This window comes from Empidonax traillii, unplaced genomic scaffold, assembly GCF_003031625.1.
Source record: "Empidonax traillii isolate 1590-97213 ecotype Southwest subspecies unplaced genomic scaffold, ASM303162v1 scaffold432:size744455, whole genome shotgun sequence".
Lineage (NCBI taxonomy): Eukaryota > Metazoa > Chordata > Aves > Passeriformes > Tyrannidae > Empidonax > Empidonax traillii.
The window spans coordinates 97,086-111,339 of NW_020955625.1; the positions used below are offsets into that span (position 1 = coordinate 97,086).

General features: G+C 43.0%; 1 protein-coding gene across 1 annotated transcript in view; it reads left to right on the forward strand.

Moving 5' to 3' along the window:
* CHST8 (carbohydrate sulfotransferase 8) overlaps nucleotides 1–14,254 on the forward strand; it is a 166,268-nt gene that overhangs the window by 28,042 nt on the left and 123,972 nt on the right. The window contains exon 2 of the mRNA XM_027894535.1: nucleotides 12,349–12,572. Within this exon, the coding sequence (XP_027750336.1) occupies nucleotides 12,464–12,572 (109 nt within the window). The 5' untranslated portion in view covers nucleotides 12,349–12,463. The remainder of the gene's footprint in view (nucleotides 1–12,348; nucleotides 12,573–14,254) is intronic.

A 14,254-nucleotide genomic window follows, 5' to 3' on the forward strand; every position in this document is an offset into this window, starting at 1 on the left:
AAAATGGTGAAATAAAATTACTGTGAAATGAAGGAACACAAGGGCACTTGCTGTCACCTACCTGCTGCTGAACCCATAGAAGGGAGAAATCACACTAAAGAGAGCACCTGGGTCAGGTAAAGAAAAGCATCATGCATCATTTCATTTTTCTGTTTTACTGATTTCAAGTGTTCAAAAGTCCTGAATGGCGCTCTCCAAAATAATGAGGTTTAAAAATAGTAAATGTCATAAATGCTTTCTGGATTTTATTTCATAATCAAAGTAATTACAACACTATTCAAGGTTAAGTGCCTTAATGTTATTAATCGTTCATTACCTGTGATTGATTTAAGGGCCAGCAATGTTTAAACCAGTCTTGCAGACACTTGCTAGCTGGCTACTACCCCATTCCTAATATCAGTAGCACAACTCCATCGTCTCCAGGGACTCTAGCAAAACATTAGCTTTTGTAACATGACTGGAAAGCTACCAAGTTTGGGTTATTTTCAGTCTGTGGGAGTAAGTTCCAGAAAAAGAGCTGGTTGGGGAATTCTCCAGCAGAAGGTTCTTCAGTACGAAAATGCCCTTTTCTCAGAACCAAAGTTTTCTTGTGGAAAAAAAAAAAAAATACATTTTTCCCTGGGAGAATGAAAACAAAGGCTGGCCCAGCTGCTGTCTGCTACACACTCCTCAATTCCACTTACAGCAAAAAAGTGAGCTTAACAACTGCTTTCCAGGCAGGCTGCTGGAGGTTGACAGTCCCCAGCTTCAGTCCTCCTGGAATGCCACGGCTGCAAAGGGAGAGGACGAGGATGAAGTGGGAAGGATTAGAGCTTTCCACGTGGCCAGAGAACCCTTCCCAAGCTTGCTGCACGGCTCTCTCACAGTGGTTAGCAGCCACACACAGTGGAAACGCCACTTCAGAGCCCAAGAAATGAGATTTTTCTGCAAATCCATCTCTACAAAAATGTCACTTTGACACCTCTTTTCCCTGGGGAGAAGGGTTTCTGTTTTCCAGACAATTCTGCCCACGTGTCACAGGCTCTCGGGAGACCCCCCTGCTGCCCCTCCTGTGCACGTGATGAGGTCTCTGTGGAGTGACCTTGCTGGCCGTGGCCACTGCCACATCCCACGGGGAAGGGTGTCCCCAGGGTGAGGCCTCGGGGGAGATGGCTGGGCTGTCTGAGCAAGCAGGTGACAAACAGGCCTTGAAATTATAGTTGAGATCAGAAGGAGAGCTCAAAACCCTCTACCAACAGAGCTGTGAAATGTTTATTCCAGCCACAGCGTAGAAACATGGGTTTAATGGCACTTAAATATATTGGTGTCTTACAGCATTCCAGGACATGAATATATTCATCTCTTTGCTTAGTCGCAGGAAATTGCCGTGGTGGATTGACATCGTTTTATAATTGCATGCGAAGCACAACCAAAACAGAGCTGGGGCACTGAGCTGCATTCCAACGAAATCCTCAGTATTTGTTCATAACGAAAGTTCAGCTAGCATGATATAAGGACTGCATGTATGGGGTGAAATATTAATTTACTATGCTTCAGTTGAGATTTTTAAGGTAGTCTGATTTTCCTTGAATGCGTGGGTTTATCATTATCAGCCTGAACACAACTAGCACTCCTCAAGGTTTCTCGCTGAAAAGAAATTGAGCATGCAAATACTCCTTCATCATAATCACACTGGCTGTGCAGGGTAATTCATAAAAGAGCCCAAAATATATTGAAATTCAATATTGTTTTAGTCCAAATCAATATTAATAATTGTTTGCATTTTTGAAGTGCAATTTACAATTGAAAAATGGGCAGAGATCAACCCATAGTTGCTAACACATCAAATTTTCCTCTTAAAATTAAAGGCACAGTAATTTTACTTCAAAATGTTTCTTATAAAGCAAGAGAAGGCATTGATCTGTGAAAACAACTATCTATTATTTATATGAACAACACTAGAAGAGGTTTTAATTATAAATGAGCTAAAAGGTCAGTAACTATTTTATTTTTAGGGTCTTGATTTTAAATTTGGGTAGCTTAATAAAAATATTTATGTGGGACAGCTCCCAGTGGAAAGTGCACAGAGGGAGTAGGCACACGATACCTTATCTTCAGTCTAACTCCAAGTCTATTGTACCTTTTATAAAACCATGAAATGTGAAGGATTATGGAAAACTAACAATAATTTCTTTGTGCTTCAGTCGTAGAACCATAGAATCATAGAATGGTTTGGGTTGGAAGGGGCCTTAAAGATTATCTCCTTCCAACCAGGTTCCAGTGTAGTTCCTTCCAGGTTCCTCTGAATGTGAATGCCTCAGTTTCAGTTCCAAATGCAGGTGTTTGTGTTTGCAGTGATGTCCAAGCCCTTGGCCACAACTCGATCAGTGTCAACCCACAGGAGAGATGGTGCAGGCACAGGGAGGGGATGACAATGCCCACCCTGAGAGCAATCCCCTGTGTAAATAACCCTGCATGGTACAGGGCTGTCCACAGCAAACAGGGAAAGATCCCTGATTTGTATTATATTTGCTGCTTCAATATCCGGGCCCAGTTCCACCAGCATGCTGGTCAGTGGCTCAGCGGTACAACCAGAGCAGTGGTGCTGGGGAGAGGAATGCCACAATGCCCTTCTCCCTCCCCCACAGGATTCCTCGGTGTCACAAAGACTTTTACAGTGGTTCCATTTCCTGGAGCAGGCACCATTCTGCCTGTCCACATTACAGCAAAAAGAGGGAGGACAGGACTGAAGTTTTTAGGCCACGTCTACCTTCCCCTCCCTGAATGCAGGAGCTGAGAAGGGATGGAGTTACAAACAGAGTCTGATGTCAAGTGCATCAAGTCAGTGGAGTATATCCATTCCTACAGAGTATCAGTGGAACAACAGGAAGTTTCCCAGTGACATTTATTGATCTCTGATATTTACAGCACACAGGTGTGCCTAGCAGCTACTTGCCTTGTCTGTTCTTACTGCAAATCACACAGAAGGTGCTTCAAAATAATTGAATAACGGCAAAACAAATAGCAATATTCTCCCACTGTACCAGCATTACAGAACCGATTTTAAAGAGATTTCATGCCTATTCAGGATTCTCATTACAGCTCAATATTGAAAATTGCATTCTGTTTAAAAGTCTGAGTGGTTGCTCTGAAATCCACGTGTTCCCTCTGACTGTTCTGAAGTTTGGAGTATCTGACATTCTGGTGCAGAGTAGCTTACAGAAAAGGAAGAAGTGCATCACATGTAGTACAGTGACTGTCATACTGGGGACTGCTCCCCTGCATGAATGGGGCCCGTGGTTCTCTGCCAGACAACCTTGCACCTCCTTTCATACCCACTCGTGCAGTTACTGCAACCACCTCCTGATGGAACGGCCACATTTCTGAACACAGCCTGTGTCTGCCTCCTCCATGGCTCTGTGGGCAGCTCTGCCCTCCTGCCACTCCAGGCAGACTCTGCTGAAGCTGTAGGTGGTTTTGCACCCCTTCCCCAAAGCTGACCTTGCCAAAATGCAAAACTTTTGGAAACCAAGGAGTGCAAGGGCAGGGCGAATGCTCACCACCCTGTGTAAGCAGTGCTGCAGCATAACACAAATAACCATTCCCCTTCAGCAAATGCTCATTTTGCTTCCCCATGAAGCTCCTGACCAAGTCACATCTCTGCCCCTCTGCAGCTCCACCATCCCCCACATGCACCTGCACTCACTCACCGTTACACAGAACCCTTTCACCCCTCCTTAAGGAATGGCAAAGCCTCCAGGTATTTCTCTCCCCTAACACACACCTGGGAGATCTCTCAGTTTGCAGAAGACCTTCCCTTTGGTCCCTCAAGGCGTGTGAGCAGGAGGGGCTCAGTCCCTGCTCCAGGCCTGCCAGCACATGCAGATGGTGGCCCATCACAGCTACGCCTCTGCACCCAGCCAGCTGACCTTTATGGGCTGCAGTAACACAACTGAACTAAAAATAAAAACCCTATTGTTTAGAAATTACACTTCAAAATAAAAAGGCAAAGATCTGTTTCAGTTTGCTTTGCAGTATATCCCAAGTAAATAGTTTCCCAAGTAGATCTACTTATAGAATATGTCCTTTTAACTGGCTGATGTGTTTCAATTGTCCAAATGAAGAACAAGAGGAAATAATGTGGTTCTGACATAGTCTGAGAGAAAAAGCACCTTGACTAAACAGATGGTGACCTTCCATTAGGGAGAAAGCAAGTTTCAATAAGAAACAAATTAGTCATCATGGCTAGGAGGATTAAGAGGCAGTGTTAGGTGAGAACAGGCAAGTGCACACCATTACAAAAGTTGCTAGAACCAATAAAGGAGCCCTCTCCACTGCCACAGCAAAATGTGCCATTTCAAGGAGGGCTATTTTCTTCTTCTTGTAGTAGCATCGCCATGAACCCACACAGTGTGAGCCAGGAGTATGCAGAAATTTTGCTGTGTTTTGTTTCCCCAAGTGCAGAATTAAAACTGCCCTTACTTGTGATAAAGGGTTTTAATTCCAAGGTTATCTGGGCCATTTCACAGCTTTCATGGTTTTCGTGCTTGCTGATGACTTTCAGACACAGAATCTCCACTTCAGACACTTTTAGGAAAAGGAAATACCATTGAGGAGTCACAAATCTCCACATGAGGCTGTGTTACATGAGCTGTGTTACACATGGCCCAGCTGAGCCATAATGTGGAAGGAGAGGGCCCCACACATACATATATGTAAAGCCACCCAAAATTACTGTTATAAAAACTGTTTAAAATCTCAGGATATCAAGAGGTTTGTCGTGGGGATAAAACTTTTGCCCAGTGGATAGGAACATATTGATTAAGTTTTTACAAACACACACACACATATATAGAGAGAGAAATCTCTCTCTCTCTCTTTATAAATATATATAAGCAGTTCACAAAATCTTTCAGTTTTGTCATCTTTTTGTCCTTATCACAGCACATCTAAAACTGCACAGAAAAATTATATTATAAAGGAAAAAAACTCTAATTTACATTTGCTTCATACTGGCATAAAGGAGGAAAGATGTTTGGGGTAATTGCTCTGGAAATCCAGGTTAGTCCATGTGCATTGTATCTTCTGAAAGAAGGCATTTTCATTTGGAATACCCAGGAAACCTATGGAAGAGACAAATTAGGCAGGACAACTGAGGAAGAGTATAACCACTGTTGGATGATGGATGTAAAAAAACCCTTTGAAAATGTGAGAGTTACTTTAAATAGAAGAGAGATTGAGGCAAGTGGAAGGGGAGGGAAGCATTTCAAACCAGGCTTAAGCGAGAACCGAGTGGGCTTCTGAATAAGTGGGAGCCTTTCTGCTGTGTTTCTATACAGGGCAGTTCATTGCTTTCCACACAGTTGTTTATATGTAATATTGTACGTGGGACAACATCCCTTTAAATCCTGCTGCCAGGCAGCGCCTGGGAAAGCTGGGCTGCCAGTGTGTGGGATCTGCCATGCAAATTGTGTGCCTTCCCCTCTGGTGTGGAAAAAAGCTGGACAAGTTCATTATTGGCACTGCTTACGCTGTCACTGTACAGTTCCTGTGAGATGTCAATTTGAAACAAAGTAAAAAAACTTTTTTTTTTTTTTTTCATTTCAAATGCAAACTGCTTTAGAGATGATGGCTCAGTTTAGGAATAGGATTATAACCCCTCGAGGATCTTGGAGAGGCGTGTGTGTTGACTTGCTGAGGCCCTGCTGCAGTACTGAGGAGATTAGTAACACATGACGCCCGCTACGATTTGCACCCAGAAAGATAGCAAAGAAATCTTCTTGACCTTGAAAGGATTGTTGTGGTTGTTTACCGAGTGCAGTCCCCTTTGGTCTTAAATTGTAGATGAAAGTGGAAACCAGAAGTGCCCGCTTCCTATGGCAACATGTGATGGGAATGAGAGGAGCAGCTTTAGCAGCTTTGCCAGGGGTTTTGGAATGGGGAAAAGGGGTCATACACTGTCACTCTGACTTCAACCACAAAAAACAATGTCACAGCTTATTGCAGTTATGCCAGAATTCAGGCTCTGGCACATTATATGGTTTTACCATACTTTTTAGCGGTGTGTGGGTCCAAAGGACAAAACTGGTGTGTGTGAGAGAGTAGAACTGGACTCAGTAATACCTGACAAAACAAGTTTATACCAGAATAAGAGAAAGCCTCTAACACCCCTCATCCCTTTCCTCACTCTTTTCAGTATATGGTTTAATGTATATGTGAGCAAAAGAGGATCCTGTAATTTTCAAGATTCTCTTCATGTCAAGAAATCCCCATTTTGCATAATCAGAGGAGTTGCTGAAAGCTGAGACGTGCAGCGACACCAGTGACTGGAGAATGGAGCCCTTAATAGGCAATAAGTTCTGCCTAATTTCCTGCCACGCTGCTGAGGTGATCAGCCCAGGATGGCTGGGATGCAGGAGAGGCTAATTAGGCTGTGAGGAGGAAGAGGTGTCAGCTCATTGGGCAGGTCAGCAGGTCCCACGCAGCCGGCTGCCAGCTCCTGCCTCTGCCTCAGTTCTTGGGGAGACAGAGAGCACAGAGTGGTGCTGCACAGAGTCACACAGGGCAGGGGTGCCTGCCCTTCCTGAGTTCACACTGCCCAGTTGGTCTGTGCCTCTGGCAGCGCTGATGGGCAGCTCGGGAAATACCCATTGGAGAGGGTTCCCGAGCATCCTTGGGACTCCAGCTGGTATCAGGCTGAGCCACCTCTCTCCATTCGACTGTTTCACTTCTGATTTCCAAGGATTTCGAAGTCAGAGGAAACTTTAACTTCACTGGTGATTTCGTTGAAGCGGGTTTATTTCCTTTCCACATACAAAAGGAAAATATGAATCCAGACCTTTTCAGGAAAGAATTCTGGGGACATATCATGAGCAGGACATTTTTAACAGATTCAATTTTAAATTTCATATTTCACCCTTCTCCACTATATTTTTTTTCTGTTATTACACAGAGAAGCACATGATTATATATGAAGTTGATATGAGCCGGACAAAATGTTTTAATTTTAAATATCATGTGGAAACAAATTTTTCCTTTCCAAATCTCAAGGAAAATCAGGGGTGAATTTGATGAATGGAAGCAGCCACAGGATTATTGGTTTCCTACTTCTTTCTATGCTAGAGAAGCTAGAGGATTTGGGGCATAATACTTGGGATTCATTTGCATTTCCTATTTCCAAACAGAAGTGCTGACAGCAACAGAATAATATGACTTCTAATATCTCCACCTCTAGTACCAGTTCTTGCTTTTGTAAAACTGCTATAAAAAGTTTTACTGGTGAATATGAATAATGTTTATAAATCCTTTTTTTTCTTCTGTAAATGTTATGAAAAGCCTGGTCTAGAAGTCAGGGGTAAAGCAGAGAGTGGACACTGGAGTGATGGGAAAACTCAGTGTCCTGTGTCTGTAAGTGCTTTGAAGCAAGGAAACACATGCTTGGCTCAGCTGCAGAGTTCCCACACCTCGTAGACACAGCTAATGATCACTCCAGTAATAATATTCTTTTTCCTATATTCTTGTAAGAATATTATTCTCTTTTTTTCAGCTAATTGCCTGGTATCACTATCACAGTTTCTGACTATATTAGACAATCTGAGTAAAATTATCTTAATAACACACAAAGTAAGTGCTCCATTACGGTGCCCTTTCAGAAAGCACAACACAAAAACCAGTAGAAGAAGAAAACTCTCAGCTGCCAACAGCTCCCTCTTAAAAACTTCCCCAGACCAGCTGCAGGAGTGCTGAGATTTCACACGTAGTTTTTTTTTGCTCACAGGCAAATCTTGACTTATAAAAACATTTCTTCATTAATAAGCATCTCTGTCTGAGCTGGCAGTCCGAGCAGCCAATGCGTGCCCTTCGCTGGGGACAGGTGAGCGAGGATGGAGGGCACTGCTGAGGCCGTGCCCGTGCAGTGCCACATTTCTCTGCATGGAGAGCCTGGACACTGGGGCCTCCACAGGGTCCCACAGCACCAGGGAGACCTCCCAGTTTGCCTCTCCAGAATGGCACAACCAGAGCAGTGGCAGTGGCTGAGCTAATCTCTGCTGCTCGGTACCTGCTTACCCATCAGCACACAAAGTGGAGATGCGGGAATCCCTGCTTTCAGAAGACACCTGCATCCTGCTGCTCTCTGGATACACAGTGGGCTCTGGCTTGGCTCTGAACCAGCAGCCTGCTATCCACTGCAGGAACAGCAGCTAAAGCTCACACAGCACGAGACATTCAGTTGGTTTACCGTGTAGGTGGCAACTCAGCATTTACATTCATTCCTAGGTGACTTGTAATTGTCCAATTTAGCAATCAGGAGATGTTTGCAAAGAATTTGGGTGTTCTGTTGACTTGCTGATGTATAAGGCAATAATACCCAGCGGTGAGGCTGGCATTGGTCTGTGTTCCTTCATTCACTGGGAGCTGCACTGGCACATTGCAGTGAAGCCTCAGGGAGGGAGAGTGCCCTGCAGTGAGCAGGAGCTTTACAGGGTCTCTGGCCCACCTTGGTCCTTCCCTTCCCCTGGTTCCACAGAGGAAAAAAGCCTCTCTTTCTTTCATCTCAGCGCAGTGCCTTTCATCTTCAGGCTAATTTAGCTGTGCTGGTCTCCAGCTCTCCAGTGGAGTGAAAGCACCCCAGCACCACCTGCACAGAGGGCCAGGCAGCCTGGGTTCTACAGGGTGAGTCCCTGTGAGCAGCCAGCAGAGAGAAATGAGGGGCTGGAGCTGCCCTGGGCCCCCTGTCCCTCCTGCTCTCTGCAGAGGACCAAGCTCTGGTTTAGCAGTTGTTGGCAGTGCTGTGAAAGCTTCATACCCTGACAAAGGTGCTTCCCTAAGACAGCCAGTCCCAGATGTGCTACCCTCATAAAGCTGACCTCAGCTAAAGATCAACAGACCTTTTCTTGGGGCAACTTACCCTGCTACTTCACTCTTCAGGATTTTCTTTTGCCTTCCATTGATGCATCAGTGCAGCTGCTCTTATGGAAAGATCCAGTTCTAGATGGACCAAAGGCAAGCTCCTGAGTTTGTACCCAAGAATTACACCATGCCCTTAGATTGTATCTATCTTATCAATGCCATTCTTCACACAGCCTTGTTGGCAGCAGGCAGGGGAGAGAACGAACAAACAGCCATGGTCACTCAGCATGGCAACTGGCTGACCCATCTGATGAGGAAAGAAACAACAGAGGTGCTGGTAGAAAACTGTCCTGTTGTCTTTTGTGGACTGATCCTGCATCATAACCTTAGATTGCTCACAGTGAAAGTGTTCAGTCATTAGGCTTACAGGAGGTGATTGCCAAAAAGCAGAACCTACACAGCACTACTTTCAGAGCCACTCTTGTCAGAAGATTTAAATAAATCTTTGCAGGGTCTTTCAATGCTGGTTGGGAGCAAGGGGCAACTAGTTCTGCTTTTGTGTTTGTAAAGAAAAGATTTGGTGCCTGAACATTATGTTATAGTATACAAGTATTTGCCACAAACATGTTTGGATTTTCTTTTTACCTAAAACTGTACTTTTTTTTTTCCTTAAAAGTCTTGCTTTAATGATGCAACACCTCCTACCTGATGCTGATACTTCCTCAGCTCCCAATTCATAGGAGTACTGTGGTGATTAATGAATGTCTTTGAACTGGAAAGTGCTATCTGAGTGCTAATTACTATCCATGCATACTCATACTTCTGCTGCTTTCAAGGGCAGAACATTCACATACCATGGTAATGGGAAAGCTTAGGAAAACAGATACTGATACCTAGGAGTTTTATCCACCATAGAAACGTATAAAGGGAGAATAATTTAAAAGTTAGAAGTTTCAATTCATTATTGCATGTTCTAATGAACTGCTCTCCATCTGTTTAATAGGTTCAGGGCAGCTGAAAAATGGAGCTAAGATTGGAAGCTCCTTGTAGCCTTATCTGCTTGCACTCTCAGTAATGCTAAGTATTATAAAAATATGTTATTGCCCATTGTGAGAAGCACAGTCAAAGTATCTGGCATCAAATGCAAAGTGCAAGTTGAAGGGTATGGATTCATCCAAATTCTGCCTCCCAGATGCTGACACTCTGCATGGATCAGTCCAAAGCTCCCACATAAAGCATCTCTCTCCCTCACATGCCTGAGGAAGTATTGCTTGAAGAACCTGTTAGCTCGAGCTGCACTTAGAGTGTTTTTTTTGTAGGGATTTTTCTCTCATCCATCTTTAAAATGATGTGATTTGAGTGTAAATGATATTTTCAAATGTTTCCTTAATGAGGATACTTTGTTCACATTTATCAGTCAGTGCTAACTGCTTTCAGAGTTCCTCTGCTCCTGTAAGTCAACGACCAGCCTGGGAGGGCTGGGGAAGCACATGCTCAGCATCTCAAACCAGCCACTGCCATTCACCCACTTCGCTCTCGGAGGGCGTGTTAATTAAAGTCAACTGATTGAAAAAATAATTACAGGAGAATAGGGAGGGGGAAAGCTTAGACCCATAATTTAAAGATCTCTGATGTTTGAGTTCTGTTGAGAGGTAGTAATTTTGTTGAGAGGAAAGAGATGCTCTTTCTTTTTCCTTCTCAGACTCCTTCTGCCTCCACTGCTTGCAGAGGCATACAGTGACTACAGGCAGCAACATGTGGCCTCTTCTTCCTTCAAATATGTGCTTTCATCTGGCTTTTGTTATTGTTGTATCTTGAGGAGTCCTGAAGAGGCTGTAATGTCTAACCTAAAGGGCTGTGTGTTCCTGGGCACAGTTGTCCTATATAGGTTGTGGAGTAATGTAAACACTCTAACTATTGAAAACTGCTACTGTAGCATTTCTGGCACTAATTAAAAGCTGGCCAGGGATCTTTCTTGATACTGCCTCTACTTCAAACAAAAACATTTCAACAAATCAAATCCAGGGAAAGCAGTTTCACATTTTAAGCTAGTAATAATAATTGTTTTAGAAACCCATATTTGCCCAAGGGTATAATTCCTTTAAAAATGACCTTAAAACTCAGCACTAAGCAAATTTAAACCCCTTGTTGTTTGGGAGTGGGTGTTTTTCAGCTACTCTCTCTCAGATGAGGATTATGTGTTTCTCACCCGCTCTCTGTCCCATGAGCTGCCAGGACATGCCCAGCAGAGAAGGGCAGAGCTGTCAATGCCCAGGGTTGGGACAACCTTCAGCTCTCTGGGGCATCACAACCTTTCTGTAAACGTGGGCAAGACACCTCCCTCCTGCCTGTCCTGTGAAACTGTGGTCATGGCATCCTCCTCCCCTGGGGTGTGCAGGGACCGTAAATAGATGACCAAAAGGAAAACCTTTATGTTAGGAAGCCAAATACAATTTTTAGAAAGCTCTGACTTTACAAAATGATGGTGTGATTTTGGTGTTGTACCAGCCTTGCTGCGGTTGGATTTAGTTCAGAGCACCCATTTATCCAAATCTCTGCCTGTGTAGCCAAACAAACATCGTAGTGAACCAGAAAGAGGGTGGGTCCTGTTCCCTGATTGATTGCTTATAACAGCCGTGTTTGGAACAGTAACACAGGTGCTTTGAAGGCTTATCTGACTCCACTAGGGCTTTAGAGTTGCATTTGACATTTAAAAATAAATATATGTAATAAATGCATGTTCCAAATGTCTATCCATACTACATACACATGCACACAACAGGCACAGATGGACCTGCACAAGAACTTAGAACAATTTGGCTTTGCTAGTGCTGAAAAACTTAGTGACATTTTCTTTTAGTTTTACTTTTAAAGGTGCAAGAAAGGTTTAAGGTGAAAAAAAAATAAAAATACAGTTAATGTCTGCCATAATTTTAACAGAAAATAAAGCTGACTTTGCCTATGTATAAAGAGAATGCTCTGCAATCATTGAGGATACAAGCATCCACCAGTGTTCCTGGCCTGGACCTCTGACAGCTTTACACACTGAATAAATATAGTTGCCATTAAATAACCTTAATAACCTTATCAGTCAGAGTCACAGTGTTCTTTGGTGCATTTTAGAAATTTAGAATGCCAGTACACTGCAGAAAATTAAAAACCTGCTATGGAAGCCATGAAAAGCAAACAGGTTTCCTCAACACCAAATATTCCAGGCCCACTTCAGATAAATCTTTAAGACTTTTCCTGTCATAACTCCTTTGAATCATCATCTCTCCACAACCCTTTGGAAAGACACACAAGGTGCCCAGGTGGGGCATGTTAAAAGTAGGGACATATAATTAAAGACAAATTGCTGGGGCAGAAATGGACTGGATGACTGCAATTAACTGTACAAAAGCAATACTAGAGAAATCAGTTATTTGGTCTAAACAAGAACTTAAATCTACTAATCTGCACTGGAAAAATAAATGCTGTATATGTTAAGTGTTAGAGGGTTGTGTTTTTTGTCTCTTGTAGATGTATTGCACCAGACTTCCAGATGAGAGGATAAGACTATGAGTGAAGAGTGCCCTGGAGATCGAATGCACTTCTTTTCCTGCCTCAGAGCTGGATTGATCTGAGAACAGTAATTATGAGGCTGACATGTATGTTCTCCTTCATCTTGCTGTTTGGAGCAGTTGGACTCGTTGTCTTCATTCACCTGCAGGATCCAGAAGAGATAGTTCATCAGCAGACACCAGGTTAGCATTTCTATTTCTGTTTGAGTCACCTGCCCTATCGTGTTCAGTATTTTGTACTTTTACCCTTTGCATGTTTTACATATATCACAGAGGTTGCCTCAAAAAAGGTATGCAATCCTTAATGAAGGCTATCTTGAAAGTAACTATCAATTTCTTTAAAAAAGAAAGAAAAAAAGAAAAGAAAAAAAATAGGCATTTGCTGAAAAAACTGCTCCAAGAACCAATTAAGTGATTGATTATACAGGGATCTTTGCTGGGTCCAGCTGGATGGAGTTAAGTTTCTGCTAAACTGAGATCAACTTCTGCTTCCAACTATACCACAATAAACATGAAAATGAGAGATTTCCCCAAAAGTTCTGTTCCTGTAAATGCACCCCTCTGGATCCACCTTTGCCTGCACGTGGTGTTCAGTGTGTCATGAGATGCAAAATAAGAGATGCACAAATGAGTCACACCAGAAACATGAAATGCTTTGGGATGCATTTATTTAATTTGCTCAACTTCAATTAAACCTGTCATAACTCTCATTCATATGCGTGCCATCTTCCTGCACGACTCACTTGGAACTGGGAAAAGCCACAGAGACCACAGCAATGGGAGAAACAGAAAACTGTGGGCTGAAATAGTAGTTCTCTTCTAAAGGAGGGGCCCACAAGAAGTATGAAAAGGCACAAGATCTTTTGATTTACTTACAGTCCCCCCTTTTTTTTTGACTAAGGCTGTAGTGAAGGCTGATTTAGAGCCTTGACAAATGCCAGTGCAGTCACTCCAGTTCAAAATGATGCCACTGTGTGTTGGGGTTCAGTTCCTGTGTTTGCTCTTACATGCACTGAAATTGTCCCTTGAATTAACAAGTGCTTTATAAAAAGCCCATTCATTTGACACCTTCATCCTATGATGAACACAACTGTGTATATTTAAAAGTATTACCAACAGTTTTGTAGGAGCTGAACCGTAGCACAGAGAACTCTTAAATAATTACATTAACTGCTAATTTCTGTGTCCAGGTTTATTAAGTGGTTATTTCCATGTCACTAAACGATCTGTACTTTAATATGTTTATTATTTAGTCCAACTGCACACCAATTTTGAAAGCAGCCACTCAGCTGAAACTATAGAAATAATGAATCTTCAGTGTTGTGCAAAGCAGAGGATTAACTAGTCCCCTCAGTGCTTTTTTCAATTTGTTTTTGTATGCTTAGATGCAGAAGAGCTTACAGATTAAAAGCAGGAGTACTGGCTATATTCAACTGAAACTGGCCAGTAGTTTGGGGATGAGGGGAAAGATGTATGGGCAGCCAATGCAGGCAGTACCCTAATGCATCTCAGAATGTGTAACTTTACACTGAAAAGTTAATTCTGTTCTCCTGAAAGAGAAGGATTTTCTGGTCTTGTTTCAAAACCAGTGCAATTTCTTTTCCATTTTTTTCATTACTGGTCCCTCATCTTGACCTGTCGTACCTCTGTTCTCTGCCACAAACCTCTTGAATGCCAGCTGCTGATTGTAGTACGCTGTGAAGTGATTTTTGAGGGTGTATAACTGGAGAAGGGGGCACCCAAGCACATTTAAATAAAAGCAACTTTGAGCAGAGCTCCTGCCCCCAGCAGGGAAACTCACTCAGCAATGGACTCGATTGCTGTGGATTCCTGAAACATGAACATCCCAGAGATGCTCTTACTGC